This window comes from Camelina sativa, chromosome 2 (genome assembly GCF_030686135.1).
Source record: "Camelina sativa cultivar CO46 ecotype springtype chromosome 2, ASM3068613v1".
In the NCBI taxonomy this organism is placed as follows: domain Eukaryota; kingdom Viridiplantae; phylum Streptophyta; class Magnoliopsida; order Brassicales; family Brassicaceae; genus Camelina; species Camelina sativa.
Genome location: NC_141881.1, coordinates 586,344 through 614,013, shown reverse-complemented (window position 1 = coordinate 614,013; position 27,670 = coordinate 586,344). Strand labels below are relative to the sequence as shown.

General features: G+C 37.4%; 5 protein-coding genes across 6 annotated transcripts; 4 read left to right on the top strand and 1 right to left on the bottom strand.

The window, feature by feature from the left end:
- The first annotated feature begins 9 nt into the window (after window positions 1–9).
- LOC104712217 (plant UBX domain-containing protein 9-like) lies at window positions 10–3,239 on the top strand. The gene is made up of 10 exons (XM_010429067.3): window positions 10–331; window positions 622–683; window positions 779–1,283; window positions 1,373–1,456; window positions 1,531–1,641; window positions 1,883–1,999; window positions 2,142–2,291; window positions 2,539–2,682; window positions 2,770–2,826; window positions 2,975–3,239. The coding sequence occupies exons 1-10, from the start codon at window positions 248–250 to the stop codon at window positions 3,083–3,085; spliced, it is 1,425 nt and encodes a 474-aa protein (XP_010427369.1). The 5' UTR covers window positions 10–247; the 3' UTR covers window positions 3,086–3,239.
- LOC104712226 (putative methyltransferase PMT15) lies at window positions 3,185–6,773 on the bottom strand. The gene is made up of 5 exons (XM_087493748.1): window positions 5,822–6,773; window positions 4,634–4,844; window positions 4,244–4,541; window positions 3,752–4,150; window positions 3,185–3,661 (listed from the first exon to the last, which is right to left on the bottom strand). The coding sequence occupies exons 1-5, from the start codon at window positions 6,500–6,502 to the stop codon at window positions 3,349–3,351; spliced, it is 1,902 nt and encodes a 633-aa protein (XP_087349874.1). The 5' UTR covers window positions 6,503–6,773; the 3' UTR covers window positions 3,185–3,348.
- Window positions 6,774–10,601: 3,828 nt separating this feature from the next.
- Window positions 10,602–13,574, top strand: LOC104712207 (putative pectin methyltransferase QUA3). The gene is made up of 7 exons (XM_010429055.3): window positions 10,602–11,332; window positions 11,469–11,672; window positions 11,753–11,963; window positions 12,059–12,320; window positions 12,416–12,790; window positions 12,952–13,047; window positions 13,137–13,574. Exons 1-7 carry the CDS (start codon window positions 10,904–10,906, stop codon window positions 13,357–13,359), a joined length of 1,800 nt encoding a protein of 599 aa, XP_010427357.2. The 5' UTR covers window positions 10,602–10,903; the 3' UTR covers window positions 13,360–13,574.
- A 3,410-nt stretch (window positions 13,575–16,984) lies between these two features.
- Window positions 16,985–22,611, top strand: LOC104712198 (homeobox-leucine zipper protein ANTHOCYANINLESS 2). The gene is made up of 9 exons (XM_010429043.2): window positions 16,985–17,852; window positions 17,941–18,191; window positions 18,293–18,410; window positions 18,506–19,126; window positions 19,208–19,309; window positions 19,403–19,609; window positions 20,635–20,809; window positions 20,917–21,278; window positions 21,828–22,611. Exons 1-9 carry the CDS (start codon window positions 17,646–17,648, stop codon window positions 22,197–22,199), a joined length of 2,415 nt encoding a protein of 804 aa, XP_010427345.2. The 5' UTR covers window positions 16,985–17,645; the 3' UTR covers window positions 22,200–22,611.
- Window positions 22,612–23,665: 1,054 nt separating this feature from the next.
- Window positions 23,666–27,488, top strand: LOC104712187 (shaggy-related protein kinase theta). Of its 2 annotated transcripts, XM_087493732.1 has the most exons (14): window positions 23,897–24,315; window positions 24,581–24,655; window positions 24,756–24,859; window positions 24,935–25,027; window positions 25,166–25,225; window positions 25,324–25,596; window positions 25,726–25,800; window positions 25,888–25,944; window positions 26,033–26,173; window positions 26,292–26,342; window positions 26,425–26,520; window positions 26,603–26,686; window positions 26,776–26,878; window positions 27,003–27,488. In XM_087493732.1, exons 3-14 carry the CDS (start codon window positions 24,809–24,811, stop codon window positions 27,077–27,079), a joined length of 1,161 nt encoding a protein of 386 aa, XP_087349858.1. In that variant the 5' UTR covers window positions 23,897–24,315; window positions 24,581–24,655; window positions 24,756–24,808; the 3' UTR covers window positions 27,080–27,488. The 2 variants fall into 2 exon arrangements, with proteins under 2 accessions (XP_010427333.1, XP_087349858.1); XM_010429031.3 differs by having other exon boundaries at window positions 23,666–24,315; window positions 24,581–24,859.
- Window positions 27,489–27,670: the final 182 nt, after the last annotated feature.

Genomic DNA, 27,670 nt, shown 5'->3' with positions numbered 1-27,670 from the left:
AAATACTGTATACAGAGAAAAGTTGAAGACTGTTAAAGTGTTAATTAAAGTTTATTTTATATGGAAAAAAAAAGTAATTGTTGATTAGAAATTAGTTCAGATTACATCACCTTTTGTGGGCGACTCATCACCTGTCGGTTCGAATCAGTTTATCAAAAACTTCATTTTAAACAAACCAAATCACATTTTATAATTCCCGGCGTACTCGTTGTTCTCGAACCGACAGCCACCGATTTCTCCGGCGGAAATGGTGAGTCCGACGAGAGACTCCATCCAGTCTTATATGAGCATCACTGGTGCGTCCGAGTCCCTCGCGATTCAGAGACTTGAGGTTCGTTTTTTTCTTTCTTCGTCAAATCTTTATTTTCTTGAGAGGACATGACTATGACTGGGGCAAGATTGATTTTGTTATCACACACACACAGAATTGAGTAGATATGGTTAGATTCTCTGATTCTGTGATCCAATGTGTAAATGCTTCAGATAGATTTGAAATGCAATGCAATGGAATTGGGAGAGTTAGGGTTTTAGGTTGTGTAGGATCGGTATAGGAATTTTGATTTGTCTATCCTTGAGTAGATCTCGTTGCGTTCTTTTGAACTTTTGTAAAATTTTGAGCAGGAACATGGCAACAATCTCCCTGAAGCCATCAATGGCCACTTTAGAGATGTGGAAAGAAGCATGTATGTTTCTCAATCTCCTTAGTTTTGAGTTTTCTCTTCTATGATTTTGTTTTCCAATGGTGTAAGTTGTTTGTTTTGTTGGGTTGTTCTTCCAGTTATGATGATTCAAGCTTAGACAATCGTCCAGACTACAACGTTGTGGAAGGTAACAATCACGTTCGTGGTAGCGAGTCCAGAACAGTCAACGAGTCTAGGCCAGTCCCAGGCGCACTTCCATCTATCCTTTCTGCTGCTCGGGCTTTTAGACCCTCTTTGCTTCTAGATCCCAATTACAGACGAAATCTCTTTAGGCAGCTCAGTGGCTCTGCTCTCTCTGGAAGTCCTTCTCCATCATCTCAAACAGGAGAAGTAACAGGGTTCCCTGCTCACTCTACCTGGGGAAATGATCAGGCTCGTCCTCCTGGACTTGGACAGGTTGGAGATGGTTATGCTAGACATTCACCAAGCTACGGATCCCAGGTCCATGGTGGGACAGATAGGGATGGTGAATCACCCGTCTATGGCAATGATGCTGAAGAAGAAATGATCAGAGCTGCCATTGAGGCCTCTAAGAAGGACTTTCAAGAGGGTCGTCACAACACAAGATATAGTTTGGACAATGTATAGTATTCTAGCTTCACCCTGTCTAGCTCCTATTTTGCATGAGCTTTACACATTTTCCCTTCTTTTTTTGTCTTATATTGATGCAGGATCCATCTAGCGTTTTATCTCCAAGAGAGGTTATTAACCGAGAAGATGAAGACATTGCCCGTGCAATTTCGATGTCCTTAGAGGTAGGCATTGATAGATATCTCATCTGCTATGTACCATGTACGCGATGTCGCAACTTAGCATACATGGCTTTCAGATGGAAGAGCATGAGAGTGCGTTCAGAGACCAACTAGCTGAATTTACGCCCCAGTCCGTGGAGCATCACGATCCTTGTCAATCTAATACGAATGAAAGTAGCAGATATCAGGTGTGGAACTAAATTTCTCTTCACCTCTGATAAGCCTTTTCCACACTTCTGGTTAATAAGCTATCGAATAATATATATGCATGCCCATTACTATAGTTTGGGATGCTTCCCTTTACAGTTTCCACCAGTTTAGGTGGTGGACATCCATGTTAAGTTAGCCACACTTTTATTAGTTTCTCCTTAATATAATGTGTTGAAACTTTTTAAGCTATCTTGCTAACTAAAACCTTTGTACTTGAAGCCTGGGAGCTCTTCAGTGCAAGACATGCGTGAAGACATGAAACAAAAGCAACCAATTAATACCAGCTCTCAGCACAGACAGGATCACCAGAATGTTGAAGCTTCTTATCCTGAAGAGGTTAATTATTTGATACAAGTTCGATTATTCTTATCAGTGAAATTAGCCAGTCAAGAACAAATTAACATATACGTAGTGACTAGCTTCTAGTTGATCATGTGTTCGTCTTACCTTGTTTTCACCTCTTGTTGACTGCTACTAGTGGGGTGGCATTCCGTCAAAAGAGCTACAAGAGGCAATAATGCTGGAAAAGGCACTGTTTAGTGGAGTAGCTAAAGAAAATACTTCATATAATAATCAACCTGGAATTCACAAGGAGTCACAATCTCCCGATAAGAAGGTCGTTGAAGAGGTAATCCGATTTTCTTGTGAGAGATTCATTCATTGGAACATAATCTAGGCTGTGAACATCTAGTCTGTCGTAAATCCATAGTAGAACTTAGTATGGTTAACATTGATAATATGACTAGATATCCAATTCTAGGTATCCTTAATAGTTATTTTGGGTTGTAATGCCCTCTCCAGTGAAAGCTGATATTCCTTCGGTTCTTCAGTTTTATTTAGTTCTTATTTCCACTGTTTTGGGTCGCTTATGGCAGGAATCTGAGAGATCTTCCACTACAAGGAAGCCAGTGCTTCCCATCGAGCCATCAGCTGAAAATGAAGATGCCATCACTCTACTCGTTAGAATGCCAGATAGCAGCCGTCATGGTCGTCGCTTTCTCAAATCAGACAAGCTTAAGGTGAAGTTCATGAGTCTCTATTGATTAGTGAGGTAAACATTTTTCGTAGTCAAGCTTCCCTGACTGTTGTTTTTTTTTGAAGTGCAGTACCTTTTTGACTTCATAGATGCTGCTGGATTAGTCAAACCTGGCACATATAGAGTGGTAAGCCCTGTGATCTGCGGTAGCTATTCTCCTGCATTAGTTCAATGCAACTTCTAAGGATTCAAGTTTCTTTCTATCCCTCACATCTTGGATTATATTTTATGGTACTACATGCTTTATAAGTGACGTGAATGTTGTTGGTAAACAGGTTAGACCTTATCCTCGACGTGCTTTCAGCCTTCAAGACGGTGCCTTAACTTTTGAGGAACTCAGTCTCACCAACAAACAAGAAGCGTTGTTTCTGGAACTATTGGTGTAACAATGTAACCTGATCTGATGGTAGCAGAAACTAGTTGAGTTCAGTGTACTGTTAAGTCTGTAAGCGCTTTATTATCTAAATGCATGCATAGTCACACACTTTGTACTAAACTCTCTAGTTCATTTGCTCCCAATGAATCTCCGGTTTGAAACAATTGATCTGCTATTTGTTCTCTTCACTCCCCCAAAAGTCTATATGTCTTTACAAAATATTTGAAGAAAAAAAAATGGAGCTACGAATTTTATGAATTATTCCAAGCTTGATCAAGGATCTGATGACTGATCAGGCGCAGGTGCGGTCCAGTACTCCTTCACAAGAAACAAAATCTTCTCCCTTTCAAGAGGTCCGTTCTCATGATCTCCTATTCTCCCTTCCCATTGCATCGCATCTGTTATCTTCTTCACTTTGGTTAACACATCAATGTCGTCTCTGATGATCACGCCTCCCTTTGGTCTTAGAATCCTGTCCATTTCTAGCAAGATATCTTCCATGTCACATCTGTCTTTGTACAGACTGAACACTGAATCAGCATGGATGAAATCGTACGTTCGTGGGTAAGTTGACATCGCTTCACACCTGTTTAGGAGTTAATGGTATAAAAATAGAAACATCCATGAATTATTCCCAAAAGAATGCTTATTCGGTTATTAGAAATAGGAACCTTACCAGTTTTGATACGTTCCGATCAACCCTCGCTCATAGATGACTCCAAGGGTGTTGACACTGGCCTCCATGGGGACAACGTTCATGACCCATACAGGATCATCAACTAAGGCTGAGGCAAAACCCCCAAGATGAGCGTTCATGTCAAGGAAGTTTCTGTATCTTACCGTCTCTGCGAGCTGCTGGTCAAAGCGCTTGTAGTAAGTCACTCTTCTCTGCCATGTCTCTGTGTTGCTGACAAAGTCATCCTCGTTGATTCCTTCCAAGCTTCCACTTTTGATCCTCGGAGGAACAGCATTTAATCTCTCAGGCCATCTTGCCAACTTCCCACCCGCTACTTCTTTGATATCAGATCCTGTTACTTCCGGCAACGGCGTCAAACATGTTTCAAGCTTAGTGTACCTAAAACCCAAAACAGAGCAAACCATGATGGAGTCAAATACAAAACTTCCTTTCTAGTGAGACCATCTCTTCTTGTCTAGTAATCAAATATACCAGGCCTGGTCGGGTAGTGTCCGGTGGCAGAAGGGAGGGCGTCGTAGAACTACCCGGTTGCGCTTACAGTGAATATGGTTGGTGGGTTTCTGCCATACTGCAAGATCCTCTCTCTGCACCAGTTTCTTCCAACACAAGCTCCTAGCGACCCTCTCGATTTGAGTCTGCTCCGAGTTGAGATCGTCTTTGGTTCTTTCCCAACCCTTCCACTGTCTCTGCCAGTTAATCGGCGGTCCTGACAGAATCCAATACCCGCCCGGTCTCAGTACCCTATCCACCTCTATCAGATACGTCCCATCTGCTCACACCAAAACAGTAGTCAACACACACACACACAAGAAACCGAATGCAAAATGAAAATGTAACTTGAGAGGTTAAGAATAATATTACTGTATTGTCCCCAAGGTATGAGACATCGAGAGCAATGAGCAATGTCGAACGCTCTGGCCGGAAATGGGAGCCTAATAGAGGCTAAGACTCCGATAATGGCAGGGACTCCTCTCTCGAGTGCGAACTGAACCTGAGCTTCGTGTGTGTCTCTTGGTGCAAACGACATCGTTACTATGTTCCTCGACATTAGATACGCCCCAAAGCTCGCTACCTAATAGCATCATTAGTTTAATTAAATTTACCCATTTACATCTATAAGACAAAAACAGAAAAAAACATAGTTTTCAAAGTCTTTTGACCACTTTACTTCTATTTAAAGATTGAAACTATCGATGCTAAGAAATCCATAGTTTCTATATGAAGGCTCTCTAGCCAGCATTTACTTAGCTGTCCTATCAATTTATTTAATTACTTGTTGGGATTAAAGAGATAGTAAGAAAGGTATTACAGCCTGATTCAACAATATACTAAAAATTGGAAAGTTGTAATTCGTTGCCAATAAGAGAAACCTAAAATTTGGAATACTTAGCAAATTTGTTTCCAGATTTGATCCTATTGACTTTTTTAAACTACTTGTGACTTCAATGCTACTATTTCCATATTACGACAATCGTATCTGTATCATTCTCACTCTGCCGTGTCAGAATATTCTTCTTGTCATAAACTTTTTTACACGAACAGATTTTATGACCAAAATTATTAAATTTAAAACATTTTAAATAAACAATTAACAATTAGTATATGACTAAACTTTGTAAATCTAATTAGGTATGGCATGCCAAATTGGAAATAAATTTCTCTGATTTGACCTAAAGCAACTACTAATTATCCTATGCATTGATCTATGAACACAGGGAACATCAATAGATGGTTTCAATGTAATTTGCACAATCATCAATTAGTTTGACATGAATCTATATATACACGCTACTATACAACTTATTTACGACTTAGTTCCACTAAATCTACTCCAAACCCCAAAACAAATGACCATGTAAATTTGCAAAAACAAAGGAGACATCAATTTTTCAAAAGAAACAATCAGAAAAATTCAAAATGTATGACATCACAAGCATGGGATGAACATGGTAACATGAACAGAGAGCCAAAAAAACAGAGACATCACATAAATAGTACAAAGAAACAAGAAGATCAAGAAGACAAAAAAAGAGAGTAATCTTAACTTACCCCACATCCAGTATCAATGGCTGTCCGAATGGATCCATCTTTGAGGTTTATCAACCGTCCGATCTCGTCGATGTAAGCATCAGCTCCACGTGGAAACATCGTACCACCACCAGGAAATAAAAACCTATCCTTGTCATACCTCACCCAGTTCTGATTCTTCTTCTCCACCGTTAGCTCCGTGTGCGGCACGTTAGCAAACCACGCCACATCACGACTCTCCGGCCACCGGAAAGGCACACTGTAACCGAACGGCGCTGGAATCCGGCACCGGAGCATCTCGTGTTTTTCCGGACAGTGTCTCTCTCTGTATATAAGCCTCTCTCTTGGGAAACTTAAAGACCGGTTCACGAACTCGCACGGCGTGTACTCCGAGAATTCGACGCCGCACGGCGGGATTTGAGTGACACGCTCCGCCGTCGCCGTCGGAGGTGGGTCAGGGGCTGAGTGACGGGCAGAGAAGTTGAGAACCGGTGCGGGTTGGTGAGGGAACGTGCAGGGCACGGACGTAAGGTCGTGGTTCGAAAGGGAGGAGCGTGAGAGTCCTTGGCCGGAGTGTTGCCATACTCCGATGTAGTAAAAGGCGGCGCAGAGGATAGCGATTAGAATCACGCGGTATAGATTCGTTTGTCTTGCTCTGAGTGATAACTTCGATAGCTTTGACGGCCATCGATAGTTCGCCATGACTTGGCCGGAAAAAATAAAATAAAAAAGAAAAGGAAAAAAATCGACACTTCCACAAAATATGTGATTTTGTGCCCTTTTGTTATTTTCTTGGTTGCATGTGTAAGTAAGATGAATGCTTTATTTATATGAGGTGACAGTGAGTTTTTCCATATATCGTCCCATCTAAGTTGATATTGTATATTTTTCTTTTTATTGAAAATGCTAATTTTCCATCTACCGATCTGTTAAATTCAATGTACATTAAGAAAAATATCTTTGGTATTTTCACATTAAAAAAGGATTAAACTCTTTCAATAAAGAAGATACATAATAAGGGTTAAGCTTTTAAACCTATATATAATTATTTAACTCTTTTTTTGGTCTTGTTAAAAGGCTTTATAATTGTTGTTTAACTTTTGTGATTTCAGTTTATAATTTGAAGTCAAGGGTTAAATATTTGGACTATTTTATTAACTTTTAAAATGTTGAGTATTTTTGTATTTTTCATATAATTTCTATTACATTGAAACATTTACGGTTACACCATATAGGGGTAATAATATGACAATGGTCTTCGTTTTTTTTTTTTTTTTGTAAAGTTGGCACTGCTTTGAAATATATAATACTAGTTTCTAAGCAATAATTTAGATTCTTGTATCAAATTAAAAAATTTTAAAAAAATCTATAAACTGGATATTGTTTTGTTATCGTCATAAATTGGTTTAATGACTAGGATGTGAATAAACATTTAATACAAAATTTAGTCACTTTTTAAAATTTATTAGTCTTATATCACCTAAACACGCTTACGACTATTGACAACAGAGGATTTCTACTAGTAATTAAAGAGATATGCTGGAAATGGAAATCTAAATCAATTTCAATTTTAGTGATTACTAGTACTAAATTTTGTTTATCCGACTCTCAAACAGGCGCTCCGATAACACGTAGCACGTGTGAATGGCTACCATGAAATTTATCACAAACCTTTTACACACAACGGAATGTGTTAGATACATTGATCTTTAAGAAATTTGGAAATCAATTTCCAAAAAAGTTGAAGATATTTTCAGCTTCTATAGCCAATGGTTATATCCTAATATGATAACAAAATTAAATAATCAGTAAATATGAGCTGAGAATAGGTTTAATTAATAATCAGTAAATTAAATATGAGCTGAGAATAGGATCAGGTTTGGTTTGGAAATGAAAGCTAACCGAAAATTTAACACTTCTTAAAATTTGGCTGAAATTTTAAGAAAAAATTCAAATTGACCATGTAAAATAGTACAATTGACCCTGGTAAAATTTTTAAATCACATAATTGACCCCAATAATTTTTTTTGATTATGATGTAATGATTTCCTAGCTCCGCCACTGAATATAATATTTATAGAAGTGTTGGATTCGAAGTTTCCTGAATTGCCTTGAATTTTCAAATGTGAGAAGAAGTGATTAATTATGATGATTTGCTTGATGAACAATGTATACAAGCATACACACATATGTTTGCAAACAATGAAAAACATTAACCACACATTTTCAAACTTCAGAAAATACAAAATCCGACAGTGTTATTCTCATAAGCATAAGCTACACACTCTATTAAGAATATATATATAATTATTATTGTTCAAGTATATAAATATTGTTCAACTAATTATATTTATTATTGTTCAAGTATATAAATATAAAATGAATGACTGCATACGGGCCTCTACAACTAAGACATGACCGTTATTAATCTTATTAATTACTATATGGATGAAAAAAATAAAATAAATTCTACTATAAGTGTTAAAAATTGCATTGTCTTGCCATCATTGTCTTAAGCAAATGTTTAAAATTTTTTAATAAAAGTAAATTATGATTTTAATATTAAACAAAGAAAATATTTTAAATAATTATTAGTTTCCAAAAAAATATTATTTTCTCTCTCTAATTAATTATATGGAAAATTGAAATATTAAAAATAATACTATCTCAAACAAAATATTTTGTTTGTTTTTAAAAATATAACAATAAATATTATTATTATATTATAATTTAAAGAAAAAATGTTGGCCTGTGCTATTACATTATGAAAGAATAAAAACAAAATTAGTTTCAAATATTATTAACAGTGTGCATGCAAGCTCTCTAAATCCCATATACAAGTCACTTGGCCAATTAAATGTTGCCACATCAGATTTTAGTTTTTCTAGTTAAAAGAAATTGTCACACAACTGAAAAAATAAAAATAAAAATAAAACGCTGATTTTTCTCCCACTCTCCACGTTGAAGGTGATTTTACAACCGACTCCACTTCTATTTAAATCATAAATTCAAATAAGTATTTCAATTATGAGATGAGCCGCAAATTAATAAGTACTTATATATAGTATTTGATCACAATGACGAACACCTCGACTAATGGATAATGTACGCCTCGACTAAGGTAGTTCTGATTTATTTTTAATTTATTTTTTTGTATATAAATTCTAAATAGAAATTGATTATTTTGCCTATATAAAATTTGATAGGTTATACAGCTATGGGAAGCTTTAGATGTGCAAAATAAACACTCTATCATTTTTAGGCTTAGGTTCAGAATAGATCTTTCAACAACCAAGCTGATTGAACAAGAAATGCTCTATTCATTAAGCGACAAACTGAAGGAATTTGCTATGGTAGAAACTAGGTATAAATCTTTTTATGATATAAATCTTTCCTTCTAAGCTATAATCTTTTTATACAAGATTTGGTGTTTGATTTTGGTTATACAGCTTAGAAAAGCACGCAATATTAAAGTATGCTAAGAGTTTGGCATTATTGTCTGACACAAACTTAACTAAGTAAGTCACACTGCTTTACTCTTTGATTGTTATTGATTTAGTGTCTTGTGTTCAGAAACTTTGTCCCATTTTCATTTTCAGATTGATTTAGTAATGTCTTGTGATCAAAAACTTTGTCCCATTTTCAGATTGATTTAGTGTTTATAAGAAATTTCAAGAAATTTCAAATTAGAGTGTTCATGAATCAAATTAGAGTAACAAATCAGAGTGTGTGCGGTTTGTAGATCCTCAGAGTGTGTGCTTGTGCTATAATGAATCAAATTAGAGTGTTTATAATTGTAAATTTTTGATCTATCATATATCTATGATATTCTTAAAAATATAAAATTAAACTATTTTTAAATACTTCAAATTAAATTATTTAATTTTTTTATTATAATATATAAAATTATACAACCCAAAAAAAAGAAATATATGAAGTTGAATTTAAATATTCAAATTTTTACTCGTTATAGAATCAAAATTTTAGTTGAACAGATATTTTTAAAAGAATAATATTATTAAAGCTTGAATTTTTTATTAATTGAACAATTTATATAGGTTTTAATAGTATAACTTTGAAGTATGACTTTATAGTATTATTTCAATGTGTGATAAATCAAAGTCCGTTCATACTCATTTGTATTCAGAATTATTTTAGTCATTTTTTCTAGTATGACTTTGAATCTTTGCCTAGTTTTCTTAGGCAATGTGGTTGAGATATTTTATACATTTTTAATTCATCAGTTGAGCAATATATGTCTGTTTAAAAAAAATTTAATTACATTATATGCAGAAAAAATAATAAATTTTATTAACGAAATATATTATATAATAATTTAAATATAAAATCAAATAAAAGTGAAAGAAGAATCATATATGTTCGTTTTAATTAGATTGAAATATTTTCTTATTTTTTAAATGTTACCTATAGTTGATTTTATATGTTACTATAATTAACTAAATGCATAGTATCCCTAATTACCAAAAATCAAACTAACCTGTATATTATGATACACCTAAATCATGAATGTTATAAATCTATAACCAAAAAGTGATATATATATATATTTATCTATTATTTAATTTACAAAAAAATCATGTAATTTTGAAATATTAAATAGGGGATTAATCAAATGTGTGGCCCTATTATTTGTATAATGCATGTTATCGTCACATTGTTTTGGACCGTGAAAGAACGATCCACTAATAAATTTTCGTGGACTTTCGAATATAGTAAGGCCCAAATTGTATTTTAGGCCCAAATAAGAAAATAACTACTCCATAACCAACTATGAAAAAAAAAAAACATTCCACTAAAATATTCTTAAATAAATTTATGTATCGAAAGAGCCCAGCAGTGTCGTATCCAGTATCCACCACCGTGCTTCGCCATACACACACTAGACCGCTACTAAAGCACTGAGATTAACAAATATGGGATTTGATCTGATTGACTCTCACACAAAGGATTACTAGTAATATATTTTAATAATCGCCGACAATTTCTTCAGATCTCCAAAAAAAATCTGATAATATAAAAACCCTTAAAGATTTGCATCTGATCTGGTTTTGCGAGTGCGTGTGAAGCTGAGAGAGAGAAGCGATGGGGCACCTGAGTCTACCTGCATCGAAGCGTAACCCTCGTCAATGGCGTCTCCTCGACATCGTAACCGCTGCTTTCTTCGGTATCGTGCTTCTCTTCTTCGTCCTTTTGTTCACTCCTCTCGGCGATTCCATGGCGGCTTCTGGTAGGCAAACGCTGCTTCTATCGACGGCGTCAGATCCGAGGCAGCGGCAGAGATTGGTGACTTTGGTTGAAGCTGGTCAGCATTTGCAGCCGATCGAGTATTGTCCGGCGGAGGCAGTTGCTCACATGCCTTGTGAGGATCCAAGGAGGAATAGTCAGCTTAGTCGAGAGATGAATTTCTATAGGGAGAGACATTGTCCCTTGCCTGAGGAGACTCCTCTCTGCTTGATTCCTCCGCCAGAAGGTTATAAAATCCCTGTTCCTTGGCCTCAGAGCCTTCACAAGGTGATCATTGAATCTTAGATTCGAATTATAGTTATTGGCTCTGTTCTTGGAATTGCTTGCTACTGAGATGTATAGTTCGATTTCTTGGTGTTAGGCTTAGCTGTGTTAATGGTGGTTGTGTGAAAACTTTTTGTAGATCTGGCATGCAAACATGCCATATAATAAAATTGCTGACCGGAAAGGTCACCAAGGATGGATGAAAAGGGAAGGGGAATACTTCACTTTCCCAGGCGGTGGCACCATGTTCCCTGGTGGAGCTGGCCAATACATTGAGAAACTTGCTCAGTATATTCCTCTTAATGGTGGAACTCTGCGAACTGCCCTTGACATGGGATGCGGGGTAAGAATCATCGTTACAAGTCTTTTTTGTTTTACTATACATGTTTTGCTCTGTGTAACATTGTTACAATACCATTGTAGGTAGCAAGTTTCGGAGGCACTCTACTATCTCAAGGCATTCTAGCGCTCTCATTTGCTCCAAGAGATTCACATAAATCGCAAATTCAATTCGCCTTGGAAAGAGGAGTTCCTGCATTTGTAGCCATGCTTGGCACTCGTAGACTCCCTTTTCCTGCATACTCCTTTGACCTGATGCATTGTTCCCGATGCTTGATTCCTTTTACCGCTTACAGTGAGTCTCTTGGGTTGTGCAACTCTTCTTATCTCGTATGTGTTGCCATTTTGTAGCAGCAATTATTCTTATCTTGCTTGGTGATTCGTCTGTAGATGCAACTTACTTCATCGAAGTAGATAGGTTACTGCGCCCTGGAGGATATCTTGTAATCTCTGGCCCACCTGTACAATGGCCTAAACAAGACAAAGAATGGGCTGATCTTCAGGCGGTAGCTAGAGCTTTGTGCTATGAGTTGATTGCGGTCGATGGAAACACTGTCATCTGGAAGAAGCCTGTTGGAGATTCATGTCTGCCCAGCCAGAATGAGTTTGGGCTCGAGTTGTGTGATGAGTCTGTTCCACCAAGTGATGCATGGTGAGATTTTCTTTTCGTGTACTTTTGTGGATGACCTGTTATGAAATCATGTAAAATTGAAAATTGAAGTCATTGTTTTTTAATCCTTATTTCAGGTATTATAAATTGAAGAAGTGTGTTACCAGGCCATCGTCCGTTAAAGGAGAATTTGCTTTGGGAACTATTTCCAAGTGGCCGGAAAGGCTTACTAAAGTTCCTTCTAGGGCAATTGCCATGAAAAACGGGTTGGATGTGTTTGAAGCAGATGCAAGGCGGTGGGCAAGACGAGTTGCTTATTACAAGGATTCTCTGAACTTGGAGATTAAATCTCCAGCTGTCCGCAATGTCATGGACATGAATGCATTCTTCGGAGGCTTTGCTGCAGCCCTTGCATCTGAACCTGTTTGGGTTATGAATGTTATTCCAGCTCGGAAGCCATTAACTCTTGACGTGATTTATGACAGAGGTCTCATCGGTGTTTACCATGATTGGTTAGTCACCTTTGTTGTTTATATATTTGATCAAAGCATAGACTTTGATATATTATTATCTCTCTTGTTCTGTTCTTAGTCTTTGCCAGCATCTAGGATTGAACTATCTTATATATCACAATTCTTTTTAGAGTTAAAACCCTATTATTTGGTTTTTGCAGGTGTGAACCTTTTTCAACGTATCCTCGTACGTATGATTTCATCCACGTATCAGGAATTGAATCACTAATAAAACGACAAGACTCAAGCAAATCGAGGTATAACCAACGTAAAACCTTTCTCGTTTGCTAACACGGTCCCTGGCTTATCCGGTTTGCCTAAACTGGGTTGTCTAATATGCATACAGGTGTAGCCTCGTAGATCTAATGGTAGAGATGGACAGAATATTGCGTCCAGAAGGAAAGGTTGTGATCCGAGACTCTCCTGAGGTGCTAGACAAAGTGGCACGAATGGCTCATGCTGTAAGATGGTCTTCTTCCATACACGAGAAAGAACCCGAATCCCATGGAAGAGAGAAGATTCTTATTGCAACCAAATCTCTCTGGAAATTGCCATCAAACTCCCACTGAAGACACGCAAAAAAAAAAAAAAAAGAGGAGAAGAAGAAGCACTTCTCAGGCATGTAGGTACTGTCACTTTCTCTCCAGCCTCCATCTGTCTGTCTCTAAGACACCAACCAGATGATATACATTTTTGTGTTCGTGACATTGCCTCTATATGTATTACAATCGTATAATGTCCTGATAATGTTAATTCTTGGTCACACGTGGTTGTGTCAGTGATTTATGTGCTGGGTCTACCTTTTAGTAGCAACTTGTGACCTACATGAGTAAAGTATGCATGTGACTCTGCGTATAGTTTTTGTACTGGAGACAATGTATTAGGTTGCACGTCCTGGATACGTATTTATGTACTGAAAACCCCAACTTACTGTTACTGACAATTCCTATGATTCAATTTTCTAGTAAAAAGAAAAAAAATTGTTGTGGTTTGATTGATTTTGGATGAGAAACAGACAATAGTAGACTTCTCTATTTTCAGTACCTGACTTCAGGTGGGGAGACACAATTTGGTAAAAATCGTGAGAGAGAAAGAAGGCTCCAATTGGTTTGGAAAAAGAAGAAGTTGAGGACATTAATGCAACAAAGGTTTGGTCGTCGTCCTCTTTTGAACCATATTTGTTGTCTCAATAATTGATCTTATGCTATATAACGTCCAAGACAGTCTGATCGTTTATAATCTGTTTGAACGTAACATCATCGACACTAGAGGATTCAATTTAGATGTGACTCTTGATGGTATTGTCACGTTAGAAAAGTCTAGTATTTGCTTTGTTTCTAATGGTCTTTGATTTGTTTTCTAATGTTCAATAATGTTATATAATGGTAAATTCACAAATATCTATATATAATTCATTCTCTTGTTATCGTTTTCAAATTTTATTATGAGGGTGAAATATCCACATGAATATGGTCTTGTAGTCTGGTCATTTTGATGTTAACATTCAGATAAAAGTTTGAATCTCCCATTTTTTTTTTGTATGACTCTGGCAAAATTAGGTTTTTTTCATAACATATTTTTGTAATCTCTGGTGTACTGGAGTCGGATTCTACTCTGAGCTATGGTAGAATTTTGATCCAGTTCTTCTGCTGGTCGAAGTTGAATGATTTATGGTAAATTACCAAATTAAACCCAACAATGAAAATGACGTTGTTCTTTACACCATCAAACAGGCCAAGAGTGGAATGAATATAATTCCTCTTTGCTTCCAAACCTTTATTCACCAAACCAAATTGCTTCATTTCTTTTCACACCAATAAGAGAAGCCAAAGGACTTTTTTAATTTTATTTTGTGTAATTTGTAATTGAAAACATGGAAGAAGAAAGTCTACCTGATATGAGATAATAGGAAAAGTCTAGTGTAAATTGTGTTGAGAGCTTACTGATCGGTTATTCTGTGGAACCGACACTCCCATGTGCTCTAAACCGAACCAAACCAATATGATCCACTACTTCCCTTCTTCCCTTTTAGTGCGCGATGATCCATATATTCGGTTCAATTAATTCTAGCTTTACAAACACTAATACTCAGCTAATTTTGTATGTTTTTCTTTCTGTCGTCAGTTTTTGTATGTTTGCTTGATATTTGAGTGTTGAGCGATTTGCTTGATATTTTAAATGAAGATCGATCCGCTAAGAATTTATCACTATAATAAGTATTTACATTTGATGTTGTTGGGATGAAGTTTTGGTGGCATGTCACTTAGAAGTCACATGTGAACACCGCTATAAGCCTAGGCTATAACGGAGGAGCTATTCACTCAAAAGGTTTCGTATTATCCGGCCCTTTTTTGCGAAGAAACATCATGTAAACGGTTCAATACTTTGTCTGCTAACGAACAACTCTGGGAGTTACAAATATAGGGTTCACCTCCCGTGGCATTGGTTTCTTGCATGCAGACTACCTAATGGTCACATCCATAGCTTCGGCCATTTGTCAATTGTCAGAGTTAATCAACACTAGTTTTTTTTGTGTTCATTTCCTATCAAAGTCTCTAGTCTGAGAGTAGTTTTTTCAATCATCATACCCGCATTCTAGATTGTTTAATTAAACCGATATCTCTTTTTACCCTCAAAACAAATCTTATAAACTAGTCATGTTGAACATAGTTTTGACTACTATGTTGTTGTCTTAAGACGGACACCTTTAGGCAACAGTCACAAAACAACCAAGTGTACCGACTACCGAGTTACATTTTTTTTTTCTTTGTTGTTGGTGAAGAATCATAAACTTCGCATTATTCAATGTTTTTTTTTGTAGTTTGTACTATAAAATACCAATACGTAAATTAAATGTGTATTTTTCGTTACACAGAACATAATCCTTAATTAAATAAACTATGGCAAACACACACATATTCGGATGACCGTTATCCCATAAAAGCTAGTGGTATATGTGCAGACTACAAGGCAGGTAAGGTAAGTAACAATTAATCAGTGCTAAGTTTTCTCCATTATCAATCTAATAATTGTACTTACTAGTATTAAATTTACCAAATCATCTCACACTATTTAGGGCATACAATTTTGCTCAATAATGGAGCTTAGAAAGACTAATTATGGAATGTCCTTCGGTTGACAGAGAAGCTCGCTTCTTCATGTCGTCAACTTAAAATTTGCAGATTCTTCTTTCACAACTTAATAAAAAGATTCTATAGTCTATTTATATACCAAAGTATAAATTAAAAAAGTGCATGTCAATAATTATATGATGATGGATTCATGAAAATAATAAGGTAAAAAAGGTTGTGTGTGGGGCGAGTAGACAGAAAAAGGCGCGTGGGATAGAAAAAAACGTTACGAAAAGAGAGAAAAAGTCAACCGACTTGTTCTTCTTTTGGTGAAGAAAGAGAGAGTCTCTCTCGTGAATTCGTAAGGTTTCCAAGAGTCCACACCACATCTCTCTCTCTCTCATCCTCTTTTTTCTCACTTTTTATTTTTATTTTACTTCCTTTTTTCTTCTTTCATTTAATTCTGTTTATGTAAAATTGTTTGAACACACGAAACTGATAAATGTGTTTCATTATTATAGAATTAAATCATTTAATCTACAGAGAAAATAAGGGTTAATTAATGGGTCCAATATATGGGTTGGCTTGATTCTATTTTGAAAAGTTTTCTGTTTAAAAATGGGTAATACATACAAAGGTGACTTTATTATCTATATAATATATTAGTATAATTTAAGAAAAGTGGTGATACTTAAAATGGACTTGAAACCATATCTAGTAGATTTAACTTTTAGTACAGTTTTGGGTTAAAATTCACTACCTTTTTATAAAAAAAAATCTAGTAGTATTAAATTACAAGATTTTAAAATAAACAAATGTCATTAGTTGGTTCAGATTTAGCTTTGATTTTAGTATATAATAATAAGTAAAAGACAATATATAAAAAAAAGTCAGGGTCAGTTATAGGTCTTTTTGGATTTGAATCAGAGTTTTTTTAATTAGATTCACTTTATGAAAACTTATAAAAGAAAACTAAAAATTGTCAAAATGCATTAAACAAAAAAATGAAATGGAAAGATATAAAAGAAGAAAACAAAAATCTAATACTTAAAAAAAGAAAAGTCAGGTCTTTTTGGATTTGAATCAGATTTTTTTAAAATTAGATTCACTCTATTGAAAAATTGATGAAAACACTTCTATAAAAAAAAAATCTAAAAAATTGTCAAAATGCATTAATCAAAAAAATGAAAAGTTAAAGACCCAAGATAATAAAAGAAGAAAACAAAATCTAAAAAAATATATATAAAAAGGCATGACCGTCCCTCTCATTGTCTTTAAAAACTATATATATTAAACTATAAAAAAGAAAAAAGAGAGTCAAAATCAGACATGCAAGTGTGAATATAGAAGAGAGAGAGAGACTCTTCTTCACCCCCCCCCCCCCCCCCCCCTCTCATCAGTTACCTCAAAACTAGGGTTTTACCCCCATCTTCTTCTTCTTCTCCTCCTTCCCCACAACACATCACTCTCTGAAAGACAATAAGAGAGAAACACTCAAAATAAAATAAAAGAAAGAAACCATTTAATCTGAAGAGAAAGAGAGAGAGAGAGAGAGACTGAGAACGAAGAGCACATGAGAGAGAAGTTGAATACAATTTCCGCTTTCGTTCTCTTTCTCTCTCCTCCATTTCAGTAATTTTTTCTGGGTTTCTTCTTCTTCTAATCATCATTTTTTGGTTTATTCAGTTCTCTCGATCCATCTCTTACTTGTTTCTTGAAATCTTTACTTCCCTTAATTCTCCTTTATAGGTGTTTTTTTTTTTTTTATCTCTGTGTGTGTTTTGATGAACTTCGGTAGTCTCTTTGATAATACACCCGGTGGTGCCTCAACCGGAGCAAGACTCCTCTCCGGTTTAAGCTATGGCAACCACACAGCCGCTACTAACGTTTTACCCGGTGGTGCTATGGCTCAAGCGGCGGCGGCGGCTAGTCTCTTCTCTCCTCCTTTAACTAAATCTGTTTACGCTTCTTCCGGCCTCTCTCTAGCCCTCGTACGACGCCGTATCCCGCTACTTAAAAATATATTTATTTTACATTAAAAAAAAAACCTAATTATTATTTTGGTTTGTGTTCGGACAGGAGCAACCGGAGAGAGGAGGAGGAACAAACAACCGTGGAGAAGCATCGATGAGGAACAATAACGTCGGAGGAGGAGGCGATAATTTCGATGGGAGTGTTAATAGAAGAAGCCGTGAAGAGGAACATGAGAGCAGATCTGGTAGTGATAACGTCGAAGGTATCTCCGGTGAAGATCAAGACGCCGCTGATAAGCCTCCTAGGAAGAAACGTTATCACCGACACACTCCTCAGCAAATCCAAGAGCTCGAATCGTAATATAATCCCATCCCCTCTCCCACTCTCTCTCTTATCATTCATTTATCTCTTTCGTCCGATCTGATTATAATCTGAGAGTTTAATTTTAATATTTCAGTATGTTCAAAGAGTGTCCACACCCAGACGAGAAGCAACGATTGGAACTAAGTAAGAGACTTTGCTTAGAGACAAGACAAGTCAAGTTCTGGTTCCAGAATCGTCGCACTCAGATGAAAGTATGTGCTTTTATTAATATAATTATAATCAACAAATTAAAATCCCAAAAAATGATTTGTTGTTGTAATGAAAATAATTTTTGTTTGGTTTGCAGACTCAATTAGAGAGGCACGAGAACGCATTACTGAGACAAGAGAACGATAAGCTAAGAAATGAGAACATGTCGATTCGTGAAGCAATGAGGAACCCAATCTGCACCAACTGTGGTGGACCTGCCATGCTCGGTGATGTCTCTCTCGAAGAACACCATCTCCGTATCGAAAACGCTCGTTTGAAAGACGAGTTAGATCGTGTCTGTAACCTCACCGGTAAATTCCTAGGCCATCACCACAACCATCACTACAACTCCTCCCTCGAACTCGCTGTCGGCACCAACAACAACGGAGGAAACTTCGCTTTCCCTCCTGATTTCGGCGGTGGCGCTTGCTTGCCTCCGCCGCAGCAGCAACAGCAGACGGGGATCAACGGGATTGATCAGAAGTCAGTTTTGCTGGAGCTGGCTTTAACTGCCATGGATGAGTTAGTGAAGCTCGCTCATAGTGAAGAACCGTTATGGGTTAAAAGCTTAGACGGTGAGAGAGATGAGCTTAACCAAGACGAGTACATGAGAACGTTTTCTTCCACTAAACCAACCGGTTTAGCTACTGAAGCTTCTCGTACCTCCGGTATGGTCATCATCAATAGCTTAGCTCTCGTCGAGACTTTAATGGACTCCGTAAGTCTTCAATTTACTATTGGTCCATTATTTTTTATTTATATTTCCTACATTTATTATATATATAATCTGTTTGGACAGAACCGGTGGACGGAGATGTTTCCGTGTAACGTCGCAAGAGCCACAACCACCGACATTATCTCCGGTGGGATGGCCGGAACAATAAACGGTGCACTTCAGCTGGTAAACTAATAATATCTTCTTTTAATTATCAATCACATTCCGGTTTAATATCTGGTTTTTGGTTATACTAAACCGGTTGATACGTACGTGCAGATGAATGCGGAGCTACAAGTCTTGTCTCCGTTGGTACCGGTTCGCAATGTTAATTTTCTCCGGTTCTGCAAACAGCACGCCGAGGGTGTGTGGGCGGTGGTGGATGTATCTATTGAACCCATCCGGGAAAACTCCGGTAGCTCTCCAGTCATCCGACGATTACCATCAGGCTGTGTAGTGCAGGATATGTCCAATGGATACTCAAAGGTAAACTCTTTTTTTTTTTACACTAAAAGCGTTACATAATATTTATTATTATCTAATGATCAGAAACATATTGGAATCTTTTTTTTCTTTTCTAAATATGTTTATTAAATTGGTTTTTGAATAATTCGATAGAAATGAAATGAAGAAAATTAGGATCTCTAGGTTTTTGATTGGGTGATCACTAGACGAAGAAGCTCAAGCATCAATGAGTCTTGTTTTTTAGCCATTACTCGCTGCACCCACTTCACTGTCACTCTCATTTCTTTTTTTTTCCTTTTTCTTATCTTACCTCTCCAAATTTGTTATTCCAGAGTTTATTCTCTCTAGTCTTAATTTTTGTTTTCCTTGTTTGGTGTCCTTTTTCTCCTAATTTTTAAATTTATCTCCCTCTCAAACGTTATTTTGATACCAAAAAATAAAATAAAATAAAATATAATATGATGTTATGTCAGAATAGGAAAAGAAAAATAATTTGAATAGGCATTTTTCTTTCCTCGAAATTTGTTCCCCGAACCTTCCGAGATTGCTGAAATTTGATGGATCCGGATGCTTCTCTCTCTGTCGGATTCTCTGGATTAGATTTCAAGTTTTCGACAACTGGGTCTGTCTCTAAATTCGAAAATCTCATTTCTTTTAGTATTTAATTAGTACTATTTTTTTCTCTCTATTCCATGAAGCATCTGTCCAAAATTATTTGTGCGCATTTTGGAAAGAACACATTAATTTCATATGTGCATGTATTGAAAAAAGCTTCTTAATCATCGTTTTAATAAATCAAATTTTTCATGTTTCTATTCCGTTCTTCCATGCGGCCTCGTATATCCCGTCTCTATCATCTACAAATATAGTATAGTATAATATTTATTTCAGTTGTCTTATTATCTTGAATTTTATCGTGTACTATTTCCACTAAAAATTAACATGATCTTATCAATCTCATCGTGCAAGTGCTTACACTTTGAAGTAGACCGGTTTGGTTGTTGATATTAGTGCTAAATGAGGATTTTGGTTTCCGGATTGTGTAGGTCACGTGGGTGGAGCATGCAGAATACGACGAGAACCAAATCCACCAGCTGTACAAGCCATTGCTACGGTCAGGCCTTGGTTTTGGCTCGCAAAGATGGCTCGCTACACTTCAGAGACAGTGCGAGTGTCTTGCCGTCCTCATGTCTTCCTCCGTTACAGCTCAAGACAACACATGTCCGTTTCTTACACACACTTCTTCTCATTATGCTTATACATAAATAATTAATCTCTCTATAGTTTCAAAATTTTTAACCTTATTATATATATTGGAAAAAACACAGCTATAACGCCTGGTGGTAGGAAAAGCATGCTGAAGTTAGCTCAACGTATGACATTCAACTTCTGCTCAGGCATCTCTGCGCCGTCGGTCCACAACTGGAGCAAGCTCACTGTCGGAAATGTAGACCCAGACGTTCGAGTAATGACCCGTAAGAGTGTGGACGATCCAGGGGAGCCTCCGGGGATTGTTTTGAGTGCAGCCACGTCTGTGTGGCTCCCGGCTTCGCCACAGCGTCTGTTTGATTTCTTGAGGAACGAACGGATGAGATGCGAATGGGATATTCTATCCAACGGTGGTCCCATGCAGGAGATGGCCCACATTGCCAAAGGTCAAGATCAAGGCGTCTCTCTCCTCCGTTCCAATGTAAGTTTAACATTGCAATTTTAGCCGGTTAGTGAATGAATCTTGCTGTAGTAACATCGGTGCATGTAATATGGTTGCCGGTTAAGCTGATTAGGTGTGTGTGTGTCATTTGGTTCGGTAGTTTGTGGGGAATATGGATTAGGTGATTGTGACGTTTTTGTCCCTGGGGTTGATGGTGGTATGACGGACAAAAGAGTGGATTGGGAAAGGACAATATAGGAATTTGGGTGGTATCAAAAGATGACACTACAATAATATTATTTGTTTATTTATAGAGGAGTAGAAAACAAAAGTGTCACAGCTTTTGGAAGGGTTTAGAAAGTCAATATTAATAGGACAGTTTCGACCTTTACTTTGGTTCTGTATTTTTTGACTTTTCACCACTTCCTACTTTTTTCTTTGTTTGTTATCTGGAAAGCTATTTTGACTTGTTTCTCTGTTCACCCCTGAAGCGTTACTGTTTGGTGAGTGTGGCAATTTCTCGTAAATAGATACTTCGAGCTAAGGGTTATTTTGGTTTTTTTGCTTTCTTTGTTGACTCTACTACAGGCAATGAACGCGAATCAGAGTAGCATGCTAATACTTCAGGAGACATGCATTGACGCATCTGGAGCGCTTGTAGTCTACGCGCCTGTCGACATCCCGGCCATGCATGTGGTGATGAACGGTGGAGATTCGTCCTACGTGGCTCTCCTTCCGTCCGGTTTTGCTGTTCTGCCTGACGGAGGCATGGATGGTGGCTCCTCCGGTGACGGTGAACAACGACCCGTTGGTGGTGGGTCACTCTTGACGGTGGCCTTTCAAATCCTTGTTAACAATCTCCCTACAGCAAAACTCACGGTTGAGTCGGTGGAAACGGTTAATAACTTAATATCATGCACCGTTCAGAAGATTCGAGCCGCTTTACAGTGCGAAAGCTAAGCCTGAGAGTGAGTTCCGGGGTTTACAAGCGCGTGTGTTTCTCTTTTTCTTTTTTAAACTGAGTTGTGAATTTTTAACTTAAGGTCATGTACTTTGGGAGGGGGTGTCGAGTCAAGAACGAACCGCGCAAGTGGCGAAATCCAACTCCTTATGTCACCGTGATGGGACCAGGACATAAAAGGGTTCGGGTCGGATCACGGTGGAGGAGTTGATGGTTCGGGTATTGACTGGGGTTGGAAACCCCCTTATCCTTTTCTTTTTCTTTTCTGTTTTTTTTTTTGTTTGGGTATTATTATTTGGTTATAAATGTAAAACGGGGAGTGAACCAAACGCGCGGGGTGTGTTGTGGTTACAAAAACGCGAACCGTGGGATGTTGTTACATTTTTACATAAAATTATGTGTGGTTGGACTTTGGATGGATCTGTTTCGTTTCAAGTTAAAAGAAAAATAACAAAGAAAAAGCTGTGTCTCTCGTGGAGCATTAAATGTAATTTGCAGGCAATATTACATAATTCATTTAATGCAATCCCTTGGCTCCTTCCTTTGCATGATATGGTGTGGTGGGCTTACGTATTCCGCCATTTTCGTTGCGCCACGTCATACCATGACAGTCTGGTGGTTGTTCGAGGAACCAGACGTTACGGCGTCGTTTTCTCCGTTGTGTTTTTTTTTTCCCTTTTCTTTTCTTTCTCTAGTAATTCGTTTTCTTGTTTTTAAGTGCAGCAAACAGACACAGACGGGCATAAAACAATGTAAAACAAGTCAAAACTAGAATCGACGGTCGAGAGAGAGACTATAACAGCGTCGACAGCTCAACAGTTATGGGCTTTATTTAAAGCCTAACAACATCTTTAAGACCTGGCTCCTTATAGGTTAGTGATTTCGAATTATGGGCCTATGGTAATCTCTAGGACCCACTACTTATTTTGTTACCCAATGAGGCTTAAGTTGTTATAAAAAATTGAAGCCCGTAAGACCCGATTGGCTCAAACCTCAATCTATCACGGTATATTTATATTTTATGAATTTGAGATGAAGACAAACTAGAAACACTGCCTCATTGCTCTTAGATGCAAACACTACCCAAAGTGCAAACTACCTACCTATAACTGTTTTATTACCTTTCTTAATTTAGAATGGTTAGCTTATGATTTATTTATAAAAAGGGAAATGTTTTAGCTTCTATCCGATTACAATGGCTCATAAAACAGGATAATAATGTGTAGTATTAGCATATAGAGTTGAGTTAGTAGATTAAGTTTTGAAAAGATGATTATGATTATGATTATGATTAATATAGTAGTATGTCTAAAAGCAGTAAAGAAATAGTAGTAGTAGTAAAATTTAACTCAGTGCAGTGCAGGAAAGAGAGAGAGAGAGGTGGTCAAAGGAAGGTCAAACAATCCAAGTCTCCCCGCATATTCCGCGTGCCTTAGATGCAATCATTCAAACAACACAGGCCAATGCCATCATCATCTCATCCCCTTTCCCTTTGCTTATAGTATTAATCCCGGATCCGTAATTAACACAACCATACAAGGGTATTTTAGTAAACACAGGTAGTCGAAATCAGACGGATTCATCCTCGCCCGTCGGATGAGTTGCTGCGATGAATCAACGGTGAGGAGTCAAGGTTTGACCAAAAAAAAAAAAAAGAGAGTACACAGAGATAGAGGAGAACGAGGCTGGCATGATTGGCTTTGGCCACGAGAGAGAGAGAGAGAGAGAAAGAGAAAGCAAAAGAAAGAAGAGAGCAAAGATTCCACCTGGTTGTTTGGGTCGTCAATAGAGAGAAGAAGAAGAAGAAGAAGAAGAAATCGAAGAAGCTCGACGAACAGATTCTTTCCCCCTTCCCTTGAGAGATTTTTTGTTTGCTTCGGAGGAGTTGTGCGAATTTGAATATCTGAATCTGTTTTATTCCTTTTTTTCTTCTTTTTGCTTTTTTGCTTTTTTTCTCTCTCTCTTTCTCTCTCCACATGAAGCTGTGGTGAAGATTTTTTTGGGGAGATTTAGGGTTTTCTGAGTTGTTCGTCCTGGTTTTGGAAAGCGAAGATGAACGTGATGCGTCGTCTCAAGAGCATTGCTTCCGGTCGTACCTCGATTTCTTCCGATCCTGTATGTCTTCCTTTTTTTGCATTTCCTTAATTATTTTAATTTGTGAAGATCAGATAGAGATTTACGTTTCTGATTTGATTTTATGAATATTTATTTCTTCAATTTTTCATCCATATGTGTATGTTCCAAGTCAAAATTAAAGTTTCTTTTGAGTTTTTTTTTAGATCTTAGTTTTAGATATCGTCTAAGTAATGCATATGTGGATGAGTATTGTGTTTTTTTTTTTTTTTTTGATGATATGTTTGACCTGACTGATTTGGTGTAGGGTGGGGACTATGGGATGAAGAGAGCGAAGCTTGATCAAGAGAACGACAACATGTGTGCTGCTGATCCAATGCAGGTTGACCAAACTAGTTCTTCTTCTTCTTCTTCTGATATCAAACCTGACATTTTCCCACTAGAAAGTGTTGCTGGTACCTCAAATGGGCATGCTCTCTCAGATAAAACCGTCGATGATCATCATCATCATCATCATCATCAGCTTCCTGAAGTTATGACTGATATGAGGATTAGAGATGACCGAAATGCCAACCGCGACGAGAAGGTGAGGTTGCTTCTGATTTTTATATCATCTTCAACTTCCCCATCATTGCTCACATCTCTCATTGGGGCCTTGCAGGAGATGGAGACAACTATTGTAAACGGCAGTGGGACTGAAACGGGACAAGTTATTACAACTACTGTTGGGGGTAGAGATGGAAAGCCTAAGCAGGTCCTTCAACTAACTTTCTTTTTTGCTTATTTGCACATTTCTTCTATGAAAAGATGCTTTCTCTATTCACTTCTCTTCTCCTCTGCATAGTTAGTTGGGTGTATCTTTTAATTTACTCTTTATTACTTGTTATTACAGACAATCTCATACATGGCCCAGCGAGTGGTTGGAACCGGCTCATTCGGAGTAGTGTTCCAGGTAGGTGGAAATCTTTTATACCAGGAACAAAACTAATCCTTAAACTTTTTGTCGTGTCCAGAATTTTTGACTTGCTGTCTGATTTTTTTTGGGTTTAGGCCAAGTGTTTGGAAACGGGTGAACAAGTTGCAATTAAGAAGGTTCTGCAGGATAAAAGATACAAGAACAGAGAGCTTCAGATAATGCGCTTGCAAGACCATCCCAACGTTGTGCGACTGAGGCATTCTTTCTTTTCAACAACTGACAAGGATGAGCTGTATCTCAACCTTGTCCTTGAGTATGTTCCTGAAACTGTTTACAGAGCATCTAAGCACTATACCAAAATAAATCAGCATATGCCAATTATCTTCGTTCAGCTCTACACTTATCAGGTGAGTTCTTTAAGCTCTCCACTTAATCGTTCCTAGTTATCTGTGTATAGCATAAAGCTTCAGATACGTTGAAATTTATATTTTTGCTTATGTTGATTTTGTCCTTTCTATTACTTTGTCGCATATCAGATTTGCCGTGCGCTGAACTACTTACATCGCGTAGTTGGGGTGTGTCACCGTGACATCAAGCCACAAAATCTACTGGTATAGTGTAAATTCTTTCTGTTTAAAAGGTTGTTAAGCCGTATATATGAATATTACATTGATTCTCTTATGATGTGGCTTTCATAGGTCAATCCCCAAACTCATCAACTAAAAATTTGCGATTTTGGAAGCGCAAAGATGTTGGTATGTTCATTTTATGTTTTGAAGTGGTCTGGTTGATGGGTTGTCTTTCCAACAATGATGGCTGGCTAATACTCTTGTGTGTCTTTAGGTGCCAGGTGAACCTAACATATCCTATATATGCTCCCGGTACTACAGGGCCCCAGAACTTATATTTGGGGCTACAGAGTATACCAATGCCATTGACATGTGGTCCGGCGGTTGTGTTATGGCAGAACTTTTACTAGGCCAAGTGAGACATATATATTTTAAAGTTTAGATTCTGGTGAACTGTTTTTTAGTTTATTAGTTGCATCGTAACTTCGTAATCATATTTGATCTTATTTGCACTGTTGGTATTCTACCTGTAGCCACTGTTTCCCGGGGAAAGTGGCATTGATCAGCTGGTGGAGATAATTAAGGTACTTATGATCATCCCTCGTTTGCTTTCATCTCTTTTCTATCTTTCATGTGTACTATCTTACTCAACTGTACATCTACCAGATTCTTGGGACGCCTACAAGAGAAGAAATACGGTGTATGAATCCCAATTACACAGAGTTCAAGTTTCCTCAAATCAAAGCTCACCCGTGGCACAAGGTTTGTGAAATAATTGCAGGTGCCTCTTTGGTGCATGTACATGTTCAAGTGAAATCTAATGTAGCACATAACTCCTCTTCAGATTTTCCACAAGCGAATGCCACCTGAAGCAGTAGACCTCGTCTCAAGACTCCTCCAGTATTCGCCAAACCTTCGGTGCACTGCTGTAAGACTAAATCCTTTTAGACACCACAAAACTATATAAGGCTGATTTAGAATTTTCTAACTCAAAACCCTTTTTTTCCATTTGTTTAGTTGGAAGCTTGTGCACACCCCTTCTTTGATGACTTACGGGACCCGAATCTTTCACTGCCAAATGGAAGAGCTCTGCCTCCATTGTTTAACTTCACTGCCCAAGGTCAGCCCATGAATTATCTTTATCTAAACAAAAAATCATGAAGGGTAGAAATTGCAGCAGAATAAAAATAATTTTTTGATGGATTGGGTCTCATTGGTTTGTTGCGATGCATTTGAATGTTCAGAACTTGCGGGTGCATCACCAGAGCTGCGACAGCGTCTAATGCCAACGCATTGCCAGGGAACGGGAAGTAGCTCTTAGGATCATTTATAGTGTGTCCAAAATCCAGCTTTCTATCTCTCCATCTATTTACTGCAAGTGTGTACATCAATTTTGGAACCACTTCTGCTTCCAAGCTTTGTGGCTGGAGGAATGTCTGGAAATCTGCATGCCGGGACCCTAGGAGATGTGAAATAACTGGGGGGGGGTTCATGGAGCTTCTTCTGACTGGCTTCTCTCTCTCTCTGTTTGCTCTCTCCTTTCTCTCTTTTTTTTTTGGCCACCTTCACTTTCATTTTTTTGTTTTTTCTTTTTGTTGTTTCACAAATCTGACCCCCTTATATGTTTGGTGTATCATTATTATATGTTTGTAATCCATCAAGATCATTTCCTTGCCGTAATATTGCAAGCTTGTTTTCTAATAAGATTCAGTTTTATGTTCATACCCAAACTGGATTTTGTGTGACAAAACTTGATTTCTTTTTACTTTTTGCAGGAGATTTGTTTTCACTTTTCAAACAGGAGTTAAGATTTTTGTCGAAATCGATAGCTGTCTTTCAATAATGTTTTCACTTCCATGAAACTTATAAACCACTCACTTCATGTAGTCATCGAAATTAACCACCGTAACCA

Coding starts and splice junctions, on each gene's coding strand:
- LOC104712207 (XM_010429055.3), top strand. CDS start 10,904: ATGGGGCACCTGAGTCTACCTGCATCGAAGCGTAACCCTCGTCAATGG. Junction 11,673..11,752: donor CCCTTGACATGGGATGCGGG/GTAAGAATCATC, acceptor ATACCATTGTAG/GTAGCAAGTTTCGGAGGCAC. Junction 12,321..12,415: donor GTTCCACCAAGTGATGCATG/GTGAGATTTTCT, acceptor TCCTTATTTCAG/GTATTATAAATTGAAGAAGT.
- LOC104712187 (XM_010429031.3), top strand. CDS start 24,253: ATGAACGTGATGCGTCGTCTCAAGAGCATTGCTTCCGGTCGTACCTCG. Junction 24,860..24,934: donor ATGCCAACCGCGACGAGAAG/GTGAGGTTGCTT, acceptor GGGGCCTTGCAG/GAGATGGAGACAACTATTGT. Junction 26,343..26,424: donor AGCTGGTGGAGATAATTAAG/GTACTTATGATC, acceptor TACATCTACCAG/ATTCTTGGGACGCCTACAAG.
- LOC104712217 (XM_010429067.3), top strand. CDS start 248: ATGGTGAGTCCGACGAGAGACTCCATCCAGTCTTATATGAGCATCACT. Junction 1,284..1,372: donor CAAGATATAGTTTGGACAAT/GTATAGTATTCT, acceptor ATATTGATGCAG/GATCCATCTAGCGTTTTATC. Junction 1,457..1,530: donor CAATTTCGATGTCCTTAGAG/GTAGGCATTGAT, acceptor CATGGCTTTCAG/ATGGAAGAGCATGAGAGTGC.
- LOC104712226 (XM_087493748.1), bottom strand. CDS start 6,502: ATGGCGAACTATCGATGGCCGTCAAAGCTATCGAAGTTATCACTCAGA. Junction 4,845..5,821: donor CCATTGATACTGGATGTGGG/GTAAGTTAAGAT, acceptor TGATGCTATTAG/GTAGCGAGCTTTGGGGCGTA. Junction 3,662..3,751: donor ATCGGAACGTATCAAAACTG/GTAAGGTTCCTA, acceptor ACTCCTAAACAG/GTGTGAAGCGATGTCAACTT.
- LOC104712198 (XM_010429043.2), top strand. CDS start 17,646: ATGAACTTCGGTAGTCTCTTTGATAATACACCCGGTGGTGCCTCAACC. Junction 17,853..17,940: donor CCGGCCTCTCTCTAGCCCTC/GTACGACGCCGT, acceptor GTGTTCGGACAG/GAGCAACCGGAGAGAGGAGG. Junction 18,192..18,292: donor CAAATCCAAGAGCTCGAATC/GTAATATAATCC, acceptor TTAATATTTCAG/TATGTTCAAAGAGTGTCCAC.